At 34.1% G+C, this 21,148-nt stretch overlaps 1 protein-coding gene across 2 annotated transcripts in view; it reads left to right on the top strand.

Annotated features, from left to right (window-relative positions):
• LOC126892292 (piggyBac transposable element-derived protein 4-like) overlaps positions 1–15,965 on the top strand; it is a 69,866-nt gene extending 53,901 nt beyond the window's left edge. Inside the window, exons 2-3 of one of the 2 annotated variants that reach the window (XM_050661793.1) lie at positions 10,195–11,503; positions 15,800–15,965. In XM_050661793.1, the coding sequence (XP_050517750.1) occupies positions 10,195–11,503; positions 15,800–15,950 (1,460 nt within the window). In that variant the 3' untranslated portion in view covers positions 15,951–15,965. Of the gene's footprint in view, positions 1–10,194; positions 12,047–15,799 lie in introns of those variants that run through there. The other variant, XM_050661792.1, reaches the window with a different exon arrangement.
• The last annotated feature ends 5,183 nt before the right edge of the window (positions 15,966–21,148 follow it).

Here is a 21,148-nt window from a genome sequence, read left to right as displayed (position 1 = left end):
TTTGTTTTGAATCAAAATGAAAATACATTTTTGCACCAAGTAATATTCATATCAGATCTTTTGTAGCTGGAATATTGTAAGCGCCACTCATTTTTACGGCGTTTAGCGGTTTTTTATTCTTGTTGTAAAACATACTTGACTTCACCCTTACCAATAATGTGCAGTGTGTGAGACTGATTAGATTTAAAATTTCTCATTAACTTAATACGAGATATGCCCCTTAAGATGTGACTTTAGATATTCGTCAAGGGATTAAATAGAATAGAAAAAGACTGTATGACTCGCACACACTTCTATTTAAGTCAAAACGGCAACAGATGTATCTTTTTAAAAACTGATAGTGTGTATTGAAGTATTTATTAAAATCAGCTAAGTACTTTCGGCATAGAAAAATCTGTCAGTAATAGCTGGTCAATTTACAATGTGGTAGCCATATTGTCAATAAGCACATCGATGTGATATTTAAGATTTTTAAAGGATTTTACCCAAGATCAGAGGCCTAGCCCTGTATCAATTTTAAATTTAATATGTTGTTTGTCAACAATTGCTCTTCTATGAGGTTTGTATAACTATAAGACAAAGCTCTGATGATGGCATTTGTTATGCCGAAAGTAGTTAACTGATTTTAATAAATACTTAAGGCCATCGGTACATAATTCGCAAATATTTTACGACTATCCCTACTTTTTCTGTCTTTAGATGGCAAATTACGTGTAGTAAGATTCACACAGGTATGGATATGTAAACATTACTAAGTATAATGTCATTCTACTTGAAAATGTTATCATTATCTTAAAGAGATGGCTTTTGAATGTTCTTGGATAACTGTTATTTGTATAATTGCAAATTATTAATTCAGTTAATAAATGTGATAATTTGTTCACTAACTATGAATTCAGTGATTGTGATAATTTATATGTACAACAAAAACTAATACCCAATCGAGAAAAGTGTTAAAGTGATTTTTTAATAATATATTGTTACTATGGAACGCTTACAATTTTGAACATCTTTAACAACAAAATACTTGGATCACAGAATATATTATCCTGATGTATTCTCTGCTTGGATCTTCCACAAATAATACACAATAAATAACTTTTTATTAAGTTCACGTCTTAAATCAATTATTTATCAAATACACTATTATATCAATATTATTTAATCAACAACTCAAAATATTCCCGATGCCATGTCAAATATTTAAAATTGTCACTTGATTGTCACTGTCTGACTGACAAAATGCTGACAATATTCTATTCGACTGAGTGCGTTGTAAGACAAAGATAGATTTGGAAAATATTACCACGGACATTGTGTTCATTTTTTTCAAATCCTGAAAAAAACAATAAATATTTTTGAAAAATTTAAACGCAGAATGAAAGACTAACTTATTACCGTGGGCCGAAAGTCCCTTAGAATAAATAAAAAGTTTATTTTGAATAAGATATATGAAATTAAGAATCACACTAAATTTTCTCTTAGTTTTTCACTCCTGTAACTTATTAAAATAAACATTGTAGAAGTTCTCAGGGACTTTCGGCCCTCGGTAACAACGTAATCTTTCATTCTGCGTTTAAATTTTTCAAAAATACATATTAGTTTTCTCAGGATTCGAAAAAAATGAATCCCCATTTGAATAGCATTGCAGCCGAAAATACGTACCCATCCCCTTAACACACGATCAGTTTTTGAAAACATACACCTGTTGCCGTTTTGACTTACGGGATTAAATAACTACTTATGACCTGCTTTTCAGAATTATTCTGACACATATTTTTACAATAAATATATTTAGTTTCAATTCAGTGTGAGACTGTACGATTCTGTTTGTTCAGAAATATTTTAAATTATTGACATGATTGGACTGTCAAAGCATGTATATTATGATGATAGGCGAGCGGCACGCACCCCTAAAATGACATGGTACTGACCATTCTGTGGTAAGTGGCTTATTTTGGTCATACTTTATGATTTTGATGAAGCTGAAAACGAAAATGAGGTTTATTTTGAATTTTAAGTGGAAGGACTTTGTCAAAATCGCAATTTTACCCTGAAATATAAAAAAAATGAAATCACGTTTTTTACATTTAACTCACTACAACTCTATTTGGTTTTAATATGTATTTCTAAAATTTTTTAGCATTAATTTTTCACCATTCTGAAAACATGGGACATCTTGCAAACTTTCAGTCTTATTGTAATAAAAGTTATGAATTTTTTAAAGTAAAAAGTGCAGATTCGTGAATTCCAAAGTTGAATCGCAAAAGTGGAGTAACAAAATTTGAAATTTAGCTTTTTAATTACGTTTATGTTGAAATTATATACAGCACAAAGAAGTTTATGGGGTGTTTTAGAAAATGTTTTATAGAAAAAATGGTGCATCTTTAAAACCCACGTTATACACCCCAAAATAACGCTTATTTCTCAAGATGGGTACTGACCAAGAATGATGAATGGCTAATTTTGGTCTTAATTTATGTTTTTGATGATGCTGAAAATGAAAATGAAGTTTATTTTGAATTTTTAAGTGGGGAAACATTATCAAAATTGCAATTTTACCTTAAAAATAAAAAAAGGAAATCATATTTTCTGAGTCTAACTTGCTACAGCTCTGTTCGATTTTAATATTTTTTTCTGAAATGTTGATAGCATATATTTTTCACCTTTCTGAAAACCATGGGACCTGTTAAAACCCTTCAATCTTATTCTAATAAAAGTTATGAATTTTTTAAATTAAATAGTGCACATTTCTGGTTGGTAAAGTTTAATTGCAAATTTTATATTTATATAAAATGTGTATATTATTATATATTATTATAAATGAAAATATAAAATATTCTCTATTTTTAATATAAGATTGATGTTCACTTATTCTAACGTTTAATGGTCTTGATGTTTCACCTATATAAAACTGTTCGCTTTCACAAGGTATTTTATAAATACAATTCTTTGTCCTTTCTTGTTCATTGTTAGGTTTAGTTTTAGATAGAATAGATCTCAATGTGTTGTTGGACACATACCAACAGATATCTCAATTACAAATCAAATCACAACATCAACGTTAAAAAGGGAATCATTAAATCCTTATATGATAGAGCCAAAATTACTTGTTCTAACGAAAATTCATTTTTAGAAGAAAAAACAAGTCTTAACATCTGTTTTATTAAAAAATGATTATCCTTTATCGTTTATAAATAAGGAATTGTCAAGATTAGATCGAATGGAACATAACAACATAGAACGGGATCCTACAACATTCACAAGAAATAATACGAGGAAAATATCAATACCATACATAAAAGGACTATCCGAGAAACTTAAAACAATCGGAAATAAATTCAACATTTCAACAACGTTCAAAACAACCAACACATTGAGATTTATTCTATCTAAAACTAAACCTAACAATGAACAAGAAAGGACAAAGAATTGTATTTATAAAATACCTTGTGAATGCGAACAGTTTTATATAGGTGAAACATCAAGACCATTAAACGTTAGAATAAGTGAACATCAATCTTATATTAAAAATAAAGAATTTGATAGATCTCAAATATGTCAACACGCATGGGATAATGAACATAGAGTTCAGGGGAGAGATTCAAGTATAGTCCTGAAAGAAACAGATAGTAAAAAGAGAAAAATCAAAGAAGCGGCTCTAATTATGCTAAACGAAACCAATTGTGTCGCAAATTCCTCGGTGGAATGCAGTAGGATGTGGATACCCATACTGAAAGAGGAAGTCAATAGAAAGAAAATACCACAATTAGTAAGTCAATAGTCGAGTTAGTACATATTTTATATTTTAGTATTACTTATATATCCATGTATTATTGACATTATTTATAATTTAAACAAAATTATAGTAAAGTCAGAATTTGGTATTAATTTTGAGAGTAAATTAAATATAAGACCAAATACTTACGATGTCGAGATAGTATCACGAGGTTTTTCCTGGTTTTCCCTCGTGATTTACTATGAGATCTCTAACGCGAGAATTTTAATGTCACCGTTGCATGTGGTTGTCTTTTTAAAGACAGATCACATGCTATGATTTTTTTGTGACGGATATTCTTGAGTTGGGGTTGATTTCATGTAATCGAATGAACTATCTTTCAGTAAAGTCGTCCCAGGAACGCAACTCATAAATATTGGCAATATCATTTTAAAGTCTTCTACTTTAAAATGTATCAATATGTATCTGAATTGCCGATATAAATGAGTCAAATTAAATAAATTATTAGAAGAATTTTTTTACTAAGCAACAACATTTTTGTTTCTGTTAGTAGTATTTTGTATTTTGACAACCGCACCCGATTTCGGCGTCGAAACGTTAATAAAAATCATTTTTTAATAATATTGTGGCTTATTTCCCATTGTAAATAGTTAAAATTGTAAAAATGCCACAAGAAAATAGCTTCAGAACAACACCTGGAGGGATTTCTCTTTCCTCTAGTTATTTTTTAATACCCTCCCTCTAGCTTCTTCTTGGCCTTCCTCTTTCCCTTCCCTCTTGTGGTCTCCACGCCAAAATCTGTTTAGAGATGCTGTCATCTGGCATTCTCTGTACATGGCCGTACCATATTAGTTGTTTTGTTTTTATGTTATCAATTATTATATGTGTGACTCCCATCATTTTTCGTATTCTGTCATTTGGTATCCTATCTCTTCTTGATTTGCCGGTGCTCTTCTCCAGAAATCCATTTCTGTTACTGGTAACATTTTCTCTGTTCTATGTTTCAGTGGCCAAACTTCAATACCATATCTGATTACACTTTTAAGTATGGTATTGTATATGAGCTGTTTGTTCGCTTTAGATATTGTTTGGTCTCACAGAATGCCGTTCATCATGGATATGGCGTTTCTACCCTGTATGTTTCTGATTTTATAGCAGCATAGAGTGTTCCATCTTGAATTATCTTCATGCCAAGTACTTGTAGTCATCACAGTGTTTAATTTCTACCCCATCGTCTAATGTAATGGACTGCTTTGTCCTTCCAATACACATGGCTTCAGTTTTCTTAATGTTGACTTCGAAACCCATTCTTCTTTTAGCTTCCGTGTCATGTAATTCAAGTCATCATGATCCCGAGCAATCAGAATTTGGTCATTATCAAAACAAAGTGTATAGTGTTGTCTCGTCATTGAGAGGGATTCTCCCATGCCATTACATTTTTTTCCACAGCTTGAGTGCTTGTTCCAGAAGAATTTTGAAAAGGGTAGGCAAAATACAGCAACCCTGCTTCAATCGTTTCGTGACCTTTAATCCCTCGGACATCCTTGATCCAGTTTTAATTTTTGCAGTTGTTCCATTAGACAGATTTTAAACTGCTTTGATAAGACCATGTTTAATGTTAATTTGCTATAGGGTTGACCATAGTTTACTGAGGGCCACACTGTCATATTCATTTTTGTAGTATATTTACACCAGATGAACTTCTTTATTTGCGGCTGTTTTTTTCTCAATAACTTGCGTAATAGGAGTGCAGGTGGTCTAATGTGGACCGCCCAGCTCTAAAGCCAGCTATCTCCTCTGCTTCGTAATGTCTATAGTTATTTTCTATTTTATTCTTAATAAGTTTCCCATACATCCTACTTATTGTGCTGTTTACCGCAATTCCTCTACAATTTCAACCAATTTCATTTTTGTAAAAAATAACATGTTCATAAAAAGATATAACGTTGACTCTTTCGCCGCCCCGACCGCGCGCCTTATTAACGTCGGTGTTAAAAGTTGCTCCATTTTTTTTTCTCTATAAAACATTTTGATCTAAAAGCCCCACAAAACTTGTTTGTACTCTTATATTTTAAAATAAACGTGACTAAAAAGCTAAATTTCAAATTTTGTCACTCAACTTTTACGAATGTGCACCTTTTACTTTAAAAAATTCATATATTTTATTACAATTAGATTGAAAACTTGCAACTGGTCCCATAGTCTTCAGAAAGGTGAAAAAAATATATAAAAATTTCTGAAAAAAAAATATTAAAACCGAACAGAGTTGTAGCGAGTTAAACGCAGAAAAGCGTGATTTCATTTTTTTATTTTTAGGGTAAAATTGCATTTTTGACAATGTTCCCCCACTTAAAATTCAAAATAAACTTCATTTCCGTTTTCAGCACTATCAAAAACATGAAATATGACCAAAATTAGCCATTCCTAACCCATCGTTTTTTTGGGGGTGTACTTATAAAGTAGATATTAAAAGTTAAACCATTTTTTTATACTACCCGTACGCGCGCTAATGATGAATATACAATTCTTCTGTCACCTCTGAAAGAAGTCATTTTGAACATTTGTTGTAGCTTTGCGCCTAGTTGAAATCTTATTAGTGTTATTTTATGTTATTGTTCTTGTTTAGTATTATTACATTAGATAGTTTTTGATAATACTCGTATGTTAAAGGAATAAAAAATACACGCTAAGATATTTATTTTTTGCATGAAAACGGTGTACCCTATGAAAATAAGACAACAGAGGTTTTTGATCATAAATTAAACGTGAAATTTAAAATAATTTTTAATTCGAAATATCTCGTGGCGTACTAATTTTTTTTTATTCAGACCATTACCCGTATGCTCGTCAATAATGAATACAAAATTCTAATTTGTATGTTAAAAAATTCGAAATAATAACCTCTTAAAATCCACAAAAATTCATTTTCATAGTTCAAACGGCCTTAGAGCAATAAATAAATTGGTAGTTTGAAAAAAAAATTTCAACACCTCTCTCTCGAAAACCAAGCATTTGCGGATATATGTTTATCGAGCAAACTGTCATTAGTATAGTATAGTTGATCCAAAAGATGGCATAACCCAGACATCCAAAGTGAAAGTTATCCTTCAACACCAAATTGTTCTATATGGTCCACACAATGTCCAGAAAAAAGTCACACCATTTTGAGCGTCGGGTTTGGGGGGAGAGGGGGGAGAAATCGGTAAATTCGTGGTTTTTTAAGTTTTTCGCCAATATTTCTAAAACTATGCGGTTTAGCATGAACAACCTTCTATACAAAATTGTTCTACATTAAATTTGAAATAAAAAAGGCCCTCTGCATAATCTTTCTAAAATGAATGGTTCCAAATTTACGGAGGTAGTATAATATAACTGGTCAAAAAAAAGACCTAACCCAAACATCCAAAGTAAAAGTTTTCCTTTAACACCAAAATGTTCTATATGGTCCACATATTGTACAGTAAAAAGTTACACCATTTTGAGCGTCCGGTTTGGGAGGGAGATGGGAGAGAAGCCGGTAAAGTAGTTTTTTTACGTTTTTCGTCAATATTTCTAAAACTATTTAAAATTTATCTAAACAATTTAAAACTGACAGAAATCGAATACTGACGATTTTCAAGGTTCAAAAACAAATAAAAAATATTATTTTTGAAACTGCTGAGTACCCAAATTCAAGCTAAGCGCTCACTATAAACTTTTTTTGCATATGAGAGAACGGGCGATCTAGCTGCATTAACAACTAAAAAACAATATTTTAAAATGAAACAAGCTTAAATTACTTATTGGTAGCTGATAAAATAAGGCTTGAACTTGAATTTGTATACGGGGTAGTAACAAAAATAATATTTTTGATTTGTGTTTTTTAACCTTGAAAATCGTCATTATTCGATTTTTTTTTCAGTTTTAAATTTGTTTATAACTCCAAAACGATTAACTTTAGAGAAAAATTACAAAATAACTTTTTTGTTCCCAATGGTCCAAAGATCGTAAAATAATGTCTACCCGGGCCGAAAAAATTGATTTTTATAATTTGTTTAAATTTTTTTTTAATAAATGTAGCAATAACTCCGAAATTATGGCCTTTAGATATGGGGAATATAACATGAAAAATAATTAGTATTTTTTAAGGACTTCAAAACGCAAAGGGTATTAGAGGGTATTCCAATTTAAGTAAAAAATTTAATTAGATTTTTAGAAAAACGGAAGATCTGACAACAATGTAATTAACACTATAATATCGGCCGCATTACAAAACCCCTACCCACCAAAATTTATAAAAATCGTGCAAACCGTTTTCGAGATAATTGAGGATTTACGTACATAGACCTCACTCTTTATATACAGAGTGGGCCAAATAAAAGGAGCCACCCCGATATTTGGCAGTATTTATTAGATTTTAAGAAAATAAAAAAACAGGTCAATTTTTAATCTAAGGGGGACACATTTTTACGATACAAACATCTGTCATTTGACAACTCCCTCCCTTTCACTTCCCCCACCCCTTATTTTTAAATAGGGAATAAGGGTCGTGTGCTAGCTCATTTGAAAGGTTATTCAATTCTCTATTCAGTAGTATCAACATCGATTAAAAATGTATACAGGGTGTCCAAGAATAATTATTTTGAATTAAATTAATTGACACAAAAAGAAGAATGTATGTAATTTATTTAACTCGAACACATTCTACTGCTGACAAAAAGCAGAAAAAAATGTTTTTTGATAAATAGAAACTGCTTTTTGTTTAATTTTAATGTTCAATCTTCCACCCATCCGCCATCTTGGTAGGTTGAATATTGAATTTAAGCAACAAACAGTGTTTATTTATCAAATAAACATTGGTTTCTGTTTTTTATCAGCAGTAGAATGTATTCTGAGTTAAATAAATTACATACATTCTTCTTTTTGTGTCAATTAATTTAATTTAAATAATTTTTCTTGGACACCCTGTATAAATTTTTATGTCAATGTTGATATTACTAAATAGAGAATTGAATAACCTTTCAAAAGAGCTAGCACACGACCCCTATTCCCTATTTAAAAATAAGGGGTGGGGGAAGTGGAAAGGAGGGAGTTGACAAATGACAGATGTTTGTACCGTAAAAATGTGTCCCCCTTAGATCAAAAATTGACCTGTTTTTTTATTTTCTTAAAATCCAATAAATACTGCCAAATATCGGGGTGGCTCCTTTTATTTGGCCCACTCTGAATTATTATTACACATTAATTGGTTCAATACTTGAATGCAATCAATTTGAACTTTTTATGATAAAATTAGTGAATTAGTCAGTATTTTAAATGTATATTTTGAATCTAGGTATAAAAAATACGACTATATCATTTGTAATAAATTATCAAATTGATAATATATCCACAAACAGGGTGAATTTTCGATATGCGATTCGATTTGCTTCGCGTTAGAGATATCTAAAAAAGTTATGTGGAAAAGCTGTTCCAAATATTATTATAAGCCCACATACCAAACTTTATGACAAAATTCACACTTTTAGCGTTTTTATGTTGTTGTAGTCAGGATCCTAAATCCTAAAATTGGCTGTCCCGAGATGCATCTCGAGACAGCCAAAAACGGTTTTTTCAATTTTTTCGTTCTTTCCGCTCAGATATTAAAAATTCTGTCTCTGCCATTCAAAATAACGACAAAAGCACAAAAAAATACTATTTAAAAGTTGGCCAAATCATATTTACATAACCTAAAAATTTTTTGAAAATGTTAAAAAATATTCCTGGGCTCATTTTTTATTACAAAAATCTGAAAAAAATCATGCTGTTTTGTATTCAAAATATACATTCTCTTCAATTTTTTCAGATTTTTTAAATTAAAATTGCGCTCACAAAAAAATAAAACCTAAAAATTCTTCTTTTCTCGATTTGAGAGGTTTTAGGACCTCTGGGAAGATAAAAATTTGCATGAGGGCATAATCTGATATCCTTTATCGAAAACATAAGTAGCGGCGCTGATCGGTGCGGGGGCATTTTTGACCATCTTATCCCGCTATAGCCTTTCAAATTTTATCACTCAACTTTTGCGATTTTACTTTGCAATTCACGAATCTGCACCTTTTACTTTAAAAAGTTCATAACTCTTATTAGAAAAGACTGAAGGCTTGCAACAGGTCCCACAGTCTTCAGAAAGGTGAAAAAGATAGGCTATAAAAATTAAAAAAAAAAATATATTAAACCCGAACAGAGTTGTAGCGAGTTAAAGGCAGAAAAACGTGATTTCTCTTTTTATGTAAGGGGTAACATTGCGTTTTTGAGAGTGTTCCCCCACCTAAAATTTAAAATACACTTCATTTTCGTTTTCAGTAGGTACCATCAAAAGCATAAAGTAAGACCAAAATTAGGCATTCACCACCCGTGGTCAATATCTCGAGAAATAAGCGTTTTTGGGGGGTGTGCTGCTCGACTATGATAAGGACTTTGGAAATCTGTTTTAGGGTGGCTTGAAGAAGACAAAAACGATGTAAGTGATGTAGATAGTGTTTCGGAAAATGAATATTTGGTATCTGAACATGATAGTGAAAGTGAATTGTCAGAAAACGGTGAAAGTCGAATTGATGAATCTCATAATGGGGAAGATAATTCAAGATATATGTTTGGGAAAAATCGGTTTAGATGGTGTAGATCAGAAGTGCAGCCAGTGTCTAGTACAAAAAATCAAAATATAACAAAAGTGCCTCTTTTAAAATCAACAGCCCAAAATCTTGGGGAAGAAGCTGATGCAATATCTGTTTGGGGACTTTTATTTACAGATGATATGCTATTACATATAGTCGAATGGACAAATTTTAAAATTAGAGCTGTAAGATTAAAGTACAAGCATAAATATTTGTACTTGAAAGATACAGATTTGATTGAGCTGAAGGCATTCCTTGGACTTCTGATTTTCACTTCAATATTCAACTCAAATCATGAAAATATTGAAACAATTTTTGCTACCGATGGAACTGGCAGAGATATTTTCAGAGCCGTTATGAGTGTCAAAAGGTTTGCATTACTCTTGTCTACACTTAGGTTTGATAATCTAGAAGACCGTAATGAACGGAAGAAAATGGATCCCGTTGCACCCATTGGACAAATTTTCAGAAGTTTCATCAGAAATGTCCAGAGTGTATATGAACTTGGCCAGTCTGTAACAGTTGATGAAATGGTGGTGAATTTTAGGGGAAAAGTTCGCTTTAAAATGTACATGCCAAATGCATCAAGCAAATATGGTATTAAAATTATGGCTCTAGCAGATTCTGGAAGTGGATACTTGTATAATGCCTATATATATAGTGGCAAAGACTGTGATGGAATTGGTATCCCTGAAGAGTACAAGGAATTATCCAAACCAACACAATCTGTTGTTCGTCTTGTTGAACCCATCTTTGGTACCAATCGAAATGTAACAGCAGATAATTGGTTTTCTTCCATTGAGCTAATAAATGTTTTGCAGAAAAATAAGCTCACTTATGTTGGTGCTATGCATAAAAATAAACAAGAAATTCCTCGTCAATTATTACCCAATAGAACTAAAAAAATTGGATCAGCAATATATGGATTTTGTGAAGAATGCACTATTATTTCTTATGTAGAGAAGAAAAATAAGGCTAAGATTCTAATTTCTTCCATGCACGGTAGAAATTCCACAGATCCAATAACTAAGAAGCCTGAAATACTAAGCTTCTATAATTCCACTAAAGGTGGAGTAGATATTATTGACAAGAACTGCAGAAAAAATTCTTCGAGCCGACGGACATGCAGGTGGCCTTTGGCTATATTTTTCCGCATCCTGGACATTTCTGTGCTTAACTCGTATATTTTACATCAATGTTTTAAAGGCAACAAAAAAGTACCATTACAAGTATTTGCTAAGAACTTAGCAGAGCAGTTAGTTCGTGAACATTTGGAACGACGTTTAATAAACCTACGGATATCTCGTGAGCTTCGTGGTACTATTGCTCGTATTCTTGGTAAATCAGAAGTTATTGTGGTGAACGAAAATGTTAATTTGGTGCTAAATAAACGCAAAGGATGTTTTTTGTGCCATAGTTCAACACACCGCATGACGAAATATTTATGTGCTCAATGTCATAAACCAGTCTGCTTGCAATGCTCCAAACCAACATGCTCTACTTGTTTATATAATAATATGTAAGCTTAGAGATTGTTGCTGTTTCTATTCTTCGATATATTTAGATATGCTATTTAGTTTGTTACAAAAAAAGTCATTGAAACATTATTATTTTGTTATCATTTGGTATGTTCCAAATCACTTTGAAATAAATGTATAAATATGACCCAAAAGCAGATTTTTTATTTTTGATAAACTTCTTCTTTTGGAAAGAGAGGAAAACGAAAAGTCCGAGATACAAAGTTTATTAAAATTAAACAATGAAAATAATAAACAATATTTTAAATCTACGACTTTTCGTTAAGAAACTGCTTTCTGGTTGCATCCCGTATCTCCGTCTTTATAAGCACGAAGACGACGAATATATACTCTTCAGCCCCAAGAAAAAAGTTTTTATTATTTTAACAATATTTTCTATTTTCTCTCCTCATCTCCTCAGGACTTAGCTTTCATTTAATTTAAGTATGAAACTGAAAAAACATTCTGGTTCAGGAGAAATACACATATATATTTTGCATTTTGTACAAAAGAATATCGTCTTCTTAGTGCATTGAAGAGGTTTAGGCAACGCGATAAGAATTTCTATTGCTGACAGAGCATATTGGCAAATGGTCATTACTGGTTTTTCTTACATCTATAGGCGGTAACTGGAAAACTGTAGATCTTTTTACAGGAATTATGGGCACTTAATCTTCAGATGTCTCCGGTTTTCTTGAAATAGACGCACTAGCTTGTCTCCCACTTGCAGGCTTACCATCTAGAGCTAGTGACAGCTTAAATTCCTCTAAAACGATTTCTTTTGATCATTATCGCTATCTTCACTGGCGAAAAAATCGTTATCTGGCCAAATAGCCTCCAATGCACTTTCCATCAATATCCTTTTACTATCTGTAACTAAACTTAGAAAATATGAGTATGGTAACATATAGTCCATCCGCTCTAACTTTTCCCATGCGTCACGACTTATTTTTAAACAAATTAAGTCAAAACCTATAGTGAAACGAACGTCGATGTGTGTAGTAGATATATTATATAGTGTACACATCGACGTTCGTTTCACTTTAGGTTTTGACTTAAGTTATTTGAAAATAAGTCGTGACGCATGTAAAAAGTTAGAGCGGACGGACAATATTTGGCTAACTAAGTCCCAATGTCCAAAATGCTGGACAAAAGTTTAGAGGACCGCTAACGTACCCAGCTGTAATTATTTTCAAATATATATTTACCACAAATACGTCTAATCATCAAGTAACATACATTAAAAATAATCAATACTTTAAAGTACAGAAAAACACAAATTACTGTATTTTTGTGGAGCCACCATCATAACTTAAAAAATTTCACCACGTGTAACAAGAAACTACCGAGGTAGGCGCTGTTGTCGAATTTTTCAAATGAGTAAATTTGTCTGATAAATAAGAAGTCCAATATGCTGCAATATAGGACGCAGCGATGCTCAACCCGAATAGTCACCGTGTAATAAATTAGTAAACATTGTCCAGCTGGGTGGACCTATGGACTGAGGAGGATATAACAAAACAGAAAGGACACGGTCACGTATCCACTTTCTTTTCGTCTAGGAAAAAGACCGAAAGACAGTTTCAAATACTCAAAAATATGAGTAAAGATGAAAAGAGAAAAGGCAGTTTTTGCTTTTATTTGATTTTGCTTCCTCTTTCCCTTCTTCTTTTGGCATCATAACCCTGGATGGTGTTTTGCCTGTCTGGTATGTCCTTCCATTTAGACCTCTCTTGTGCACTTCTACTCCATCATTGTCTTACATTCATAGTTCGCAGGTCATCTTCCATGTCATCCAACTATCTCGTTAGATGAGTTCTTGTTGAACCCATCTTTGGTACCAATCGAAATGTAACAGCAGGTAATTGGTTTTTTTCCATTGAGCTAATAAATGTTTTGTAGAAAAATAAGCTCACTTAAGTATGTTGGTGCTATGCATAAAAATAAACAAGAAATTCTTCCTCAATTATTACTTATTACCTAATAAAACTAGAAAGATAGGATCATCAATGTATGGATTTTGTGAAGAAAGCACTATTATTTCTTATACAGTAGAACCCCGCAAATCCGAACTAATTGGAGGGACAGCCTGTTCGGATTCCGAAAAGTTTGGATTATCCGAAAGTTAGCCTTAACTAGTAGTTCAAAGCTTTCATTGTGATTTTGAGTAGCCAATCGTTCTCGCAAGAGTGTGGACAATATTTTTGGACTCAAGTTGACTATGAGAGAACCAAAGTAAGTTTGTGTTTAACCTTTATAAACACTTTATAAACCTATATATTACAGTATAATATTTATTTTTAAGAAATTTTAAATGTCAAAGTCCTAGTAATCCTACATTGTCCAATTTTCTGGCTTTACTCTGTATAATAAACATGTTTTTAAGTTTTTGTCTTGAATTTTTAAATTTTTTTCACTTTCCGTTGGTTCGGATTTGCCGAAAGTTCGGATTCGCGGGGTTCGGATTTACGGGGTTCTACTGTATTGGCAAGAAAAATAAGGCTCAGATTCTAATTTCTTCCATGCACGATAGAATTTCAACAGATCATATAACTAAGAAGCCTGAAATACTAAGCTTCTATAATTCCACTAAAGGTGGAGTAGATATTATTGACAAGAACTGAAAACGACATTTATTAAATCTAAGAATATCTCGTGAGCTTCGAGGTACTATCGCTCGTATTCTTGGTAAATCAGAAGGTGTTGTGGTGAACGAAAATGTTAATTTGGTGTTAAATAAACGCAAGGGATGTTTTTTGTGCCATAATTCAACACACCGCATGACGAAATATTTATGTGCTCAATGTCATAAACCAGTCTGCTTGCAATGCTCCAACCCTACATGCTCTACTTGTTTATATAATAGTATGTAAGCTTAGAGATTGTTGCTGTTTCTATTCTTCGATATATTTAGATATGCTATTTAGTTTGTTACAAACAAAAAGTCATTGAAACATTATTATTTTGTTCTCATTTGGTATGTTCCAAATCACTTTGAAATAAATGTATAAATATGACCCAAAAGCAGATTTTTTTATTTTTGATAAACTTCTTTTGGAAAGAGAGGAAAACGAAAAGTCCGAGATACAAAGTTACAATTAAACAATGAAAATAATAAACAATATTTTAAATCTACGACTTTTCGTTAAGAAACTGCTTTCTGGTTGCATCCCGTATCTCCGTCTTTATAAGCAAGGAGACGACGAATATATAAGAAAGCAGAAAGAACACGGTCACGTATCCAATTTCTTTTCGTCTAGGAAAAAGACCGAAAGACAGTTTCAAGTACTCAAAGATATGAGTAAAGATGAAAAGAGAAAGGCAGTTTTTGCTTTTATTTGATTTTGCTTCCTTCTTCTTTTGGCATCATAACCCTGGATGGTGTTTTGCCTGTCTGGTATGTCCTTCCATTTAGACCTCTCTTGTGCACTTCTACTCCATCATTGTCTTACATTCATAGTTCTCAGGCCATCTTCCATGTCATCCAACTATCTTGTTCGATGGGTACTTGTTCAACCCATCGTTGGTACTAATCAAAATGTAACAGCAGGTAATTGGTTTTTTTTTCATTGAGCTAATAAATGTTTTGTAGAAAAATAAGCTCACTTATGTTGGTGCTATGCATAAAAATAAACAAGAAATTCCTCCTCAATTGTTACCTAATAAAACTAGAACTAAAACTAGATTGGATCAGCAATGTATGGATTTTGTGAAGAAAGCACTATTATTTCTTATGTTGGCAAGACAAATAAGGCTAAGATTCTAATTTCTTCCATGCACGACAGAATTTCCGCAGATCCTATAACTAAAAAGGCTGAAATATTAAGCTTCTATAATTCCACTAAAGGTGGAGTAGATATTATTGATAAGAACTGCAGAAAAAATTCTTCGAGTCGACGGACATGCAGGTGGCCTTTGGCTATATTTTTCCGTATCCTGGACATTTCTGTGTTTAACTCGTATATTTTCCATCAATGTTTTAAAGGCAATAAAAAAGTACCATTACAAGTGTTTGTTAAAAACTTGGCAGAGCAATTGGTTCGTGAACATTTAGATTAGAACGACGTTTATTAAATCTAAGGATATCTCTTGAGCTTCTTGGTACTATTGCTCGTATTCTTGGTAAATCAGAAGTTATTGTGGTGAACGAAAATGTTTTGGTGCTAAATAAACGCAAAGGATGTTTTTGTGCCATAATTCAACACACCGCATGACGAAATATTTATGTGCTCAATGTCATAAACCAATCTGCTTGCAATGCTCTAAACCAACATGCTCTACTTGTTGTTTTCACCTAATTTTGAAAAAATGTGAAAACTTTGAATTATTCACGTCCGTCTGTCTGTCTGTCTGTGATCACAACTCCTCCGTCAATATACCAGCTAGAATGACAAATGAGGTGTCAAATGAAAGCTTATAATCCAAGGATGGTACTAAATGTGAGAAATTTTACTTAAGCTGTCTGTCCGTCGGTGTCTCCGACCGCGAATATAACTCCTTCGTCTTTATACCAGGTAGAATGACAAATGAGTTGTCAAAGGAAAGCTTATAATCCAAGGATGGTATTAAAGGTGAGAAATTTTACTTAAGCTGTCTGTCCGTCGGTCTCTCCGACCGCGAATATAACTCCTCCGTCTTTATACCAGGTAGAATGACAAATGAGGTGTCAAATGAAAGCTTATAATCCAGGGATGGTACTAAAGGTGAAAATTTTTACTTAAGCTGTCTGTCCGTCTTAATAATACAATATAACTCCTCCGTCTTTATGCCCGGTAGAATGACAAATGAGGTGTCAAATGAAAGATTATAATCCAAGGATTATAAGCTTTTTGCTTAAAGGTGAGAAATTTGATTTAGGCTGTCTGTCCGTCTGTCTGTCCGACCGCGAATATAACTCCTCCGTCTTTATGCCAAGTAGAATGACAAATATGGAGAAAACTAAAGTAATGACAATAGCCAACAAAGAAGCAACTGTAAATATTGAAATCGAAGGGCAAAAAATCGAGCAAGTACACCTCTTTAAGTATTTGGGAATAATGTTAAACACAAAGGTACACAAGAAGATGAAATTGGAAACAGAATAAAATTGGCAACGAGAACTTATTATTCACTGTATAAAAATTTCCTAAACAAAAAAGAAATATCGAGGAAAACCAAAATGACAGTATATAAAACTGTATATATGCCAATTACAATATATGGGGCAGAAAACTGGGTACTTAATGACAGACAAAGAAAAAGATTACAAGCTACAGAAATGAGATACTTAAGAAAAGTGGTGGGAGCAAGAAGATTAGACAAAAGAAGAAACGAAGATATAAGACATGAATTACAGGTAAAATCGCTCAACGAAAAAGTTGAAGAAAAGAAGTTAAAATGGGCTGGACACATGATAAGAATGAGTGGTGAGAGACAAGTAAAAATGACATGGGAGGCCAAAGCAGGAGGGGCAGACCAAGGAAAAGCTGGAACACTAGTGTAAACGAAATACTCAAGAAAAGAGGAACATCGTGGCAAGAAGCAAAAGTTTTAGCAGCAGATAGGAAGAAGTGGCGTAAATTTGCAGAGTATTATATAAAGGAGGAATCCTCGACACCTAATGGTAAAAGAGGCAACCGATTATGTATGTATGTAGAATGACAAATGATGTGTCAAATGAAAGCTTATAATCCAAGGATGGTACTAAAGGTGAGAAATTTTACTTAAGCTGTCTGTCCGTCGGTCTTTCCGACCGCGAATATAACTCCTACGTCATTGTACCAGGTAGAATGACAAATGAGGTGTCAAATGAATGCTTATAATCCAAGGATAGTAATAAAGGTGAGAAATTTTAACTAGGCTGTATGGGCGTCGGTCTGTCTGACCCCGAATATAACTCCTCCGTCCTTATACCAGGTAGAATGACAGGGGCGTCATTTGGGCGTCCAGGGGGGGGCATTTGCCCCCCCCCTGGCCCTAAAAAATGACTGAAATTTACAAAAAATACATCAATATTCATCATAACATCATATATAATGTATTGTATATATAGTGCTTGCCCCCCCCCAAACAAAATTTCAAATGACGCTCCTGTAGAATGACAAAAGAGGTGTCAAATGAAAGCTTGAGAAACCGTGAGAAATTTGATCTAGTCTGTCTGTCCGTCTGTCTGTCTTTCTGTTCGACCGCTAATATAACTCCTACGTCATTGTATCAGGTAGAATGACAAATGAGGTGTCAACTGAAAGCTTATAATCCAAAGATAATAAAAAAGATGAGAAATTTGACCTAGGCTGTCTGTGCGTCTGTCCGTCTGACTGAGAATATAACTCCTCCGTCATTTTACCAGGTAGAAAGACAAATGAGGTGTCAAATCCAAGGATGGTAATAAAGGTAAGAAATTTTACCTAGGCTGTCTGTCCGACCGACCGCGAATATAATTCCTTCGTCATTTTATCAGGCAGAATGACAAATGAGATGTCAAATGAACGCTTATAATCCAAGCATGGTACTAAAGGTGAGAAATTTGACCTAGGCTGTCTGTCCGTCCGACTGCCAATATAAGTCCTCCGCTAAACAGGCAGAATGACAGGAAAGTTGAGAAACTTGACATAGGACTTCCGGTTTTAGAAATGCGACCAGAAGTACTGTTTTAGAGTCACCGGAATAATACAAGTGCTATATTATTCGACGCGACTTCGCAAGAAGAGAACAAATATATAGTTTCCGGTTTCATGACTGTCACCCATATGTCTATCTCCTCCGTTATTAATACAGATGGAATGACAGATGAGGTGTCGAATAAAAGCTTATAACCCAAGGATGGTATTAAAGATGATAAATTTGACATCGGACTTCCGGTTTTAGAGTTGCAACCGTATGAACTGTTTTAAAGTCACCGAAATAGTATAAGCGATATATCATTCGACGTGCCTTAGCAAGATGAGAACAAATGTAAAATTTTGGTTTTTATATCATTTCCGGTTAAAAAGTTCTAACCAAAAGTGCAGAAATATTACATGTAACACATCAATCGAAGCGTATTGAAAAGTTGAGTTTGAATCTTTAGTTTAGGTTTTGAAGTCATTTCTGTTTAAACAATGATGACCCAAAGTTTAGTAAAAATGACTCAAAATTAGTAAAATTGTTTATCAATCGGCGCAAAGTTACACGAAGCGTTCAAATATCGACTGCCAGTTGTACTTTCGATTACTTTGGGTGAAAACCTAGGACTTACGAAGTCCAATTACTTGTTTATATAATAATATGTGAGCCTAGGGATTGTTGCTGGTGGTATTCTTCTATATATTTAGTTATAAATAAAAATTTTTTGAAACATTCTTATTTTGTTCTCATTTGGTATGTTCCAAATCAATTTGAAATAAATGTATAAATGTCACCCAAAGCAATTTTTTTATTTTTGATAAACTTCTTCTTTTGGCATCATAACCCTGGATGGTGTTTTGCCTGTCTGGTACGTTCTTCCATTTAGACCTCTCTGGGTGCACTTCTCCTCCATTGTCTGTTTTTTTAATTGCCCTTTTGCCAGATTCCTGTAAGAGCCTAAGAAGGTATCCATTGAAATCTGGCAGGCAGCGGTGGAAAAAAAATCTTTTTTTTGACATCTAATGTCACGGAGCAAGACAACCTGGCGTCCTCTGGCCGAGTATGACACTAGGCCAGAAGACACCAGGGTAGTGCCGGAGTAACCTCATTCCGACTAAAACCTTAACCACCGTTCGAAAGTAGTGGTAAAGAAACCAAAATCCATACACCGTCCTTGGTTTAATTTTCTCTTCTGTCCTGTTCCTTCTTCTTCATCACCCTCGAGATCAGACAGTGCACCTCTCGCCATTCTCTCTCTCCCCTTAACATCACATTTGCTACGTTTCTTTCATCCAGCCTGAAACCTGTCCGCCTCTCGAAGTCTCCCCTCTCATTTGCCCACCTCTGACAGTTAAAGAGGTGGGCGGGAGCGTCCGGCACCCCACAAACAGCACAGTTCGCCGAAGCAGATTTACCTATCCTATTTGTGTAGGTGCCAAAGCTACCATACCCGGTTAGAAAATGCGTCAGGAAGAAGTCCAGTTTCCTGAACTTACATTCCCACCACGGCCTCAGATCGGGAATAAGCTCCTTCGTCCACCTTGCCCTTCCGCTATCACTCGCCCATTAAACTAAAAGGGAAGTTCCCTAGGTTGGCTGTATGCCATATAGTTAAAAAACTCTAACATGAAGTAAAACACTTCTATGTAATTGGTATATTTATTAAAATTTAAAAAATCCCAATGGATTGAGTAAAATATGTCCAATTCAGAACGTTTTCAGACCTATCGGTCCATCATCAGTGAATGTGCATACTTGTTAAATAGCCCCAGAACCAAACAATGGTTGAATTTTTAATTCGATTTACATTATTTAAAAATAATATTAAACAGGCTAAACGCCGATGTTACAGGATATAACCTAAGGGAACATGGTGAAACCCTACCAAAAACTCAAGCAACCATCTTAGGCCAAAGTTGACTATAAAGTCTCACCCATTCTCTCTGCCACTCCTCTATCGTTCTCTCTCGATCTTCCTCATGTATATTTCCATCCATCCTCGCATACTCTCGCTCGCTCTTTACACAATAAGACGATCGGTATCAACGCTCCAATAACATAAAGAGCCTCGTTTGAGGCCGTCCTATAGGCACTAGATACCCTGAGGAGCATTCGCCTTTGCGAAGTCTCCAACAGCTTGGTGTACTTCGCTGTATTCAACACGCTGCACCACACGGGAGCAGCGTATGTCACCACCGACTCGAAAACTCCATTTAAAACCCTTCTTTTGGTAGTACCTGGGCCTCCAATGTTCGGCATTAGCCGTACCAATACCTCCAGACTTCGGTTTGCCTTCTCCACCGTCTTTTGGACATTTACTCCGAATCTCAGTCCTTCCGACAGCCAGACTCCGAGTTACTTAACCGATTTAACCGGTACAACCTCCACCCCTTCCACTATAAAGCGAAGAGATGATTTGTCTCAGCTCGGTGAAGCCACTAAATTGGCCGAAAACGCACCTCTTCCTCATCCCCTCTACCTTTCGGGATAAGGACAACCTTAACCTCTTTCATCCGAGTTGGGAACTGCTGTTGTTCGAGCAGTTTGTTTAGTTGCCTCAGGAAAACCTGCGGGTATCTTTGTGCGGCGAGCCTTGCCGTTTCCGGCATGACTCCGTCTATACCAGGTGCCTTTCGGATCTTTATCCATCCAACGGCCTCGCGGAGTTCCAA

Source organism: Diabrotica virgifera, chromosome 9 (assembly GCF_917563875.1).
Source record: "Diabrotica virgifera virgifera chromosome 9, PGI_DIABVI_V3a".
Lineage (NCBI taxonomy): Eukaryota > Metazoa > Arthropoda > Insecta > Coleoptera > Chrysomelidae > Diabrotica > Diabrotica virgifera.
This window is presented reverse-complemented; position numbering and strand designations above follow the sequence as displayed.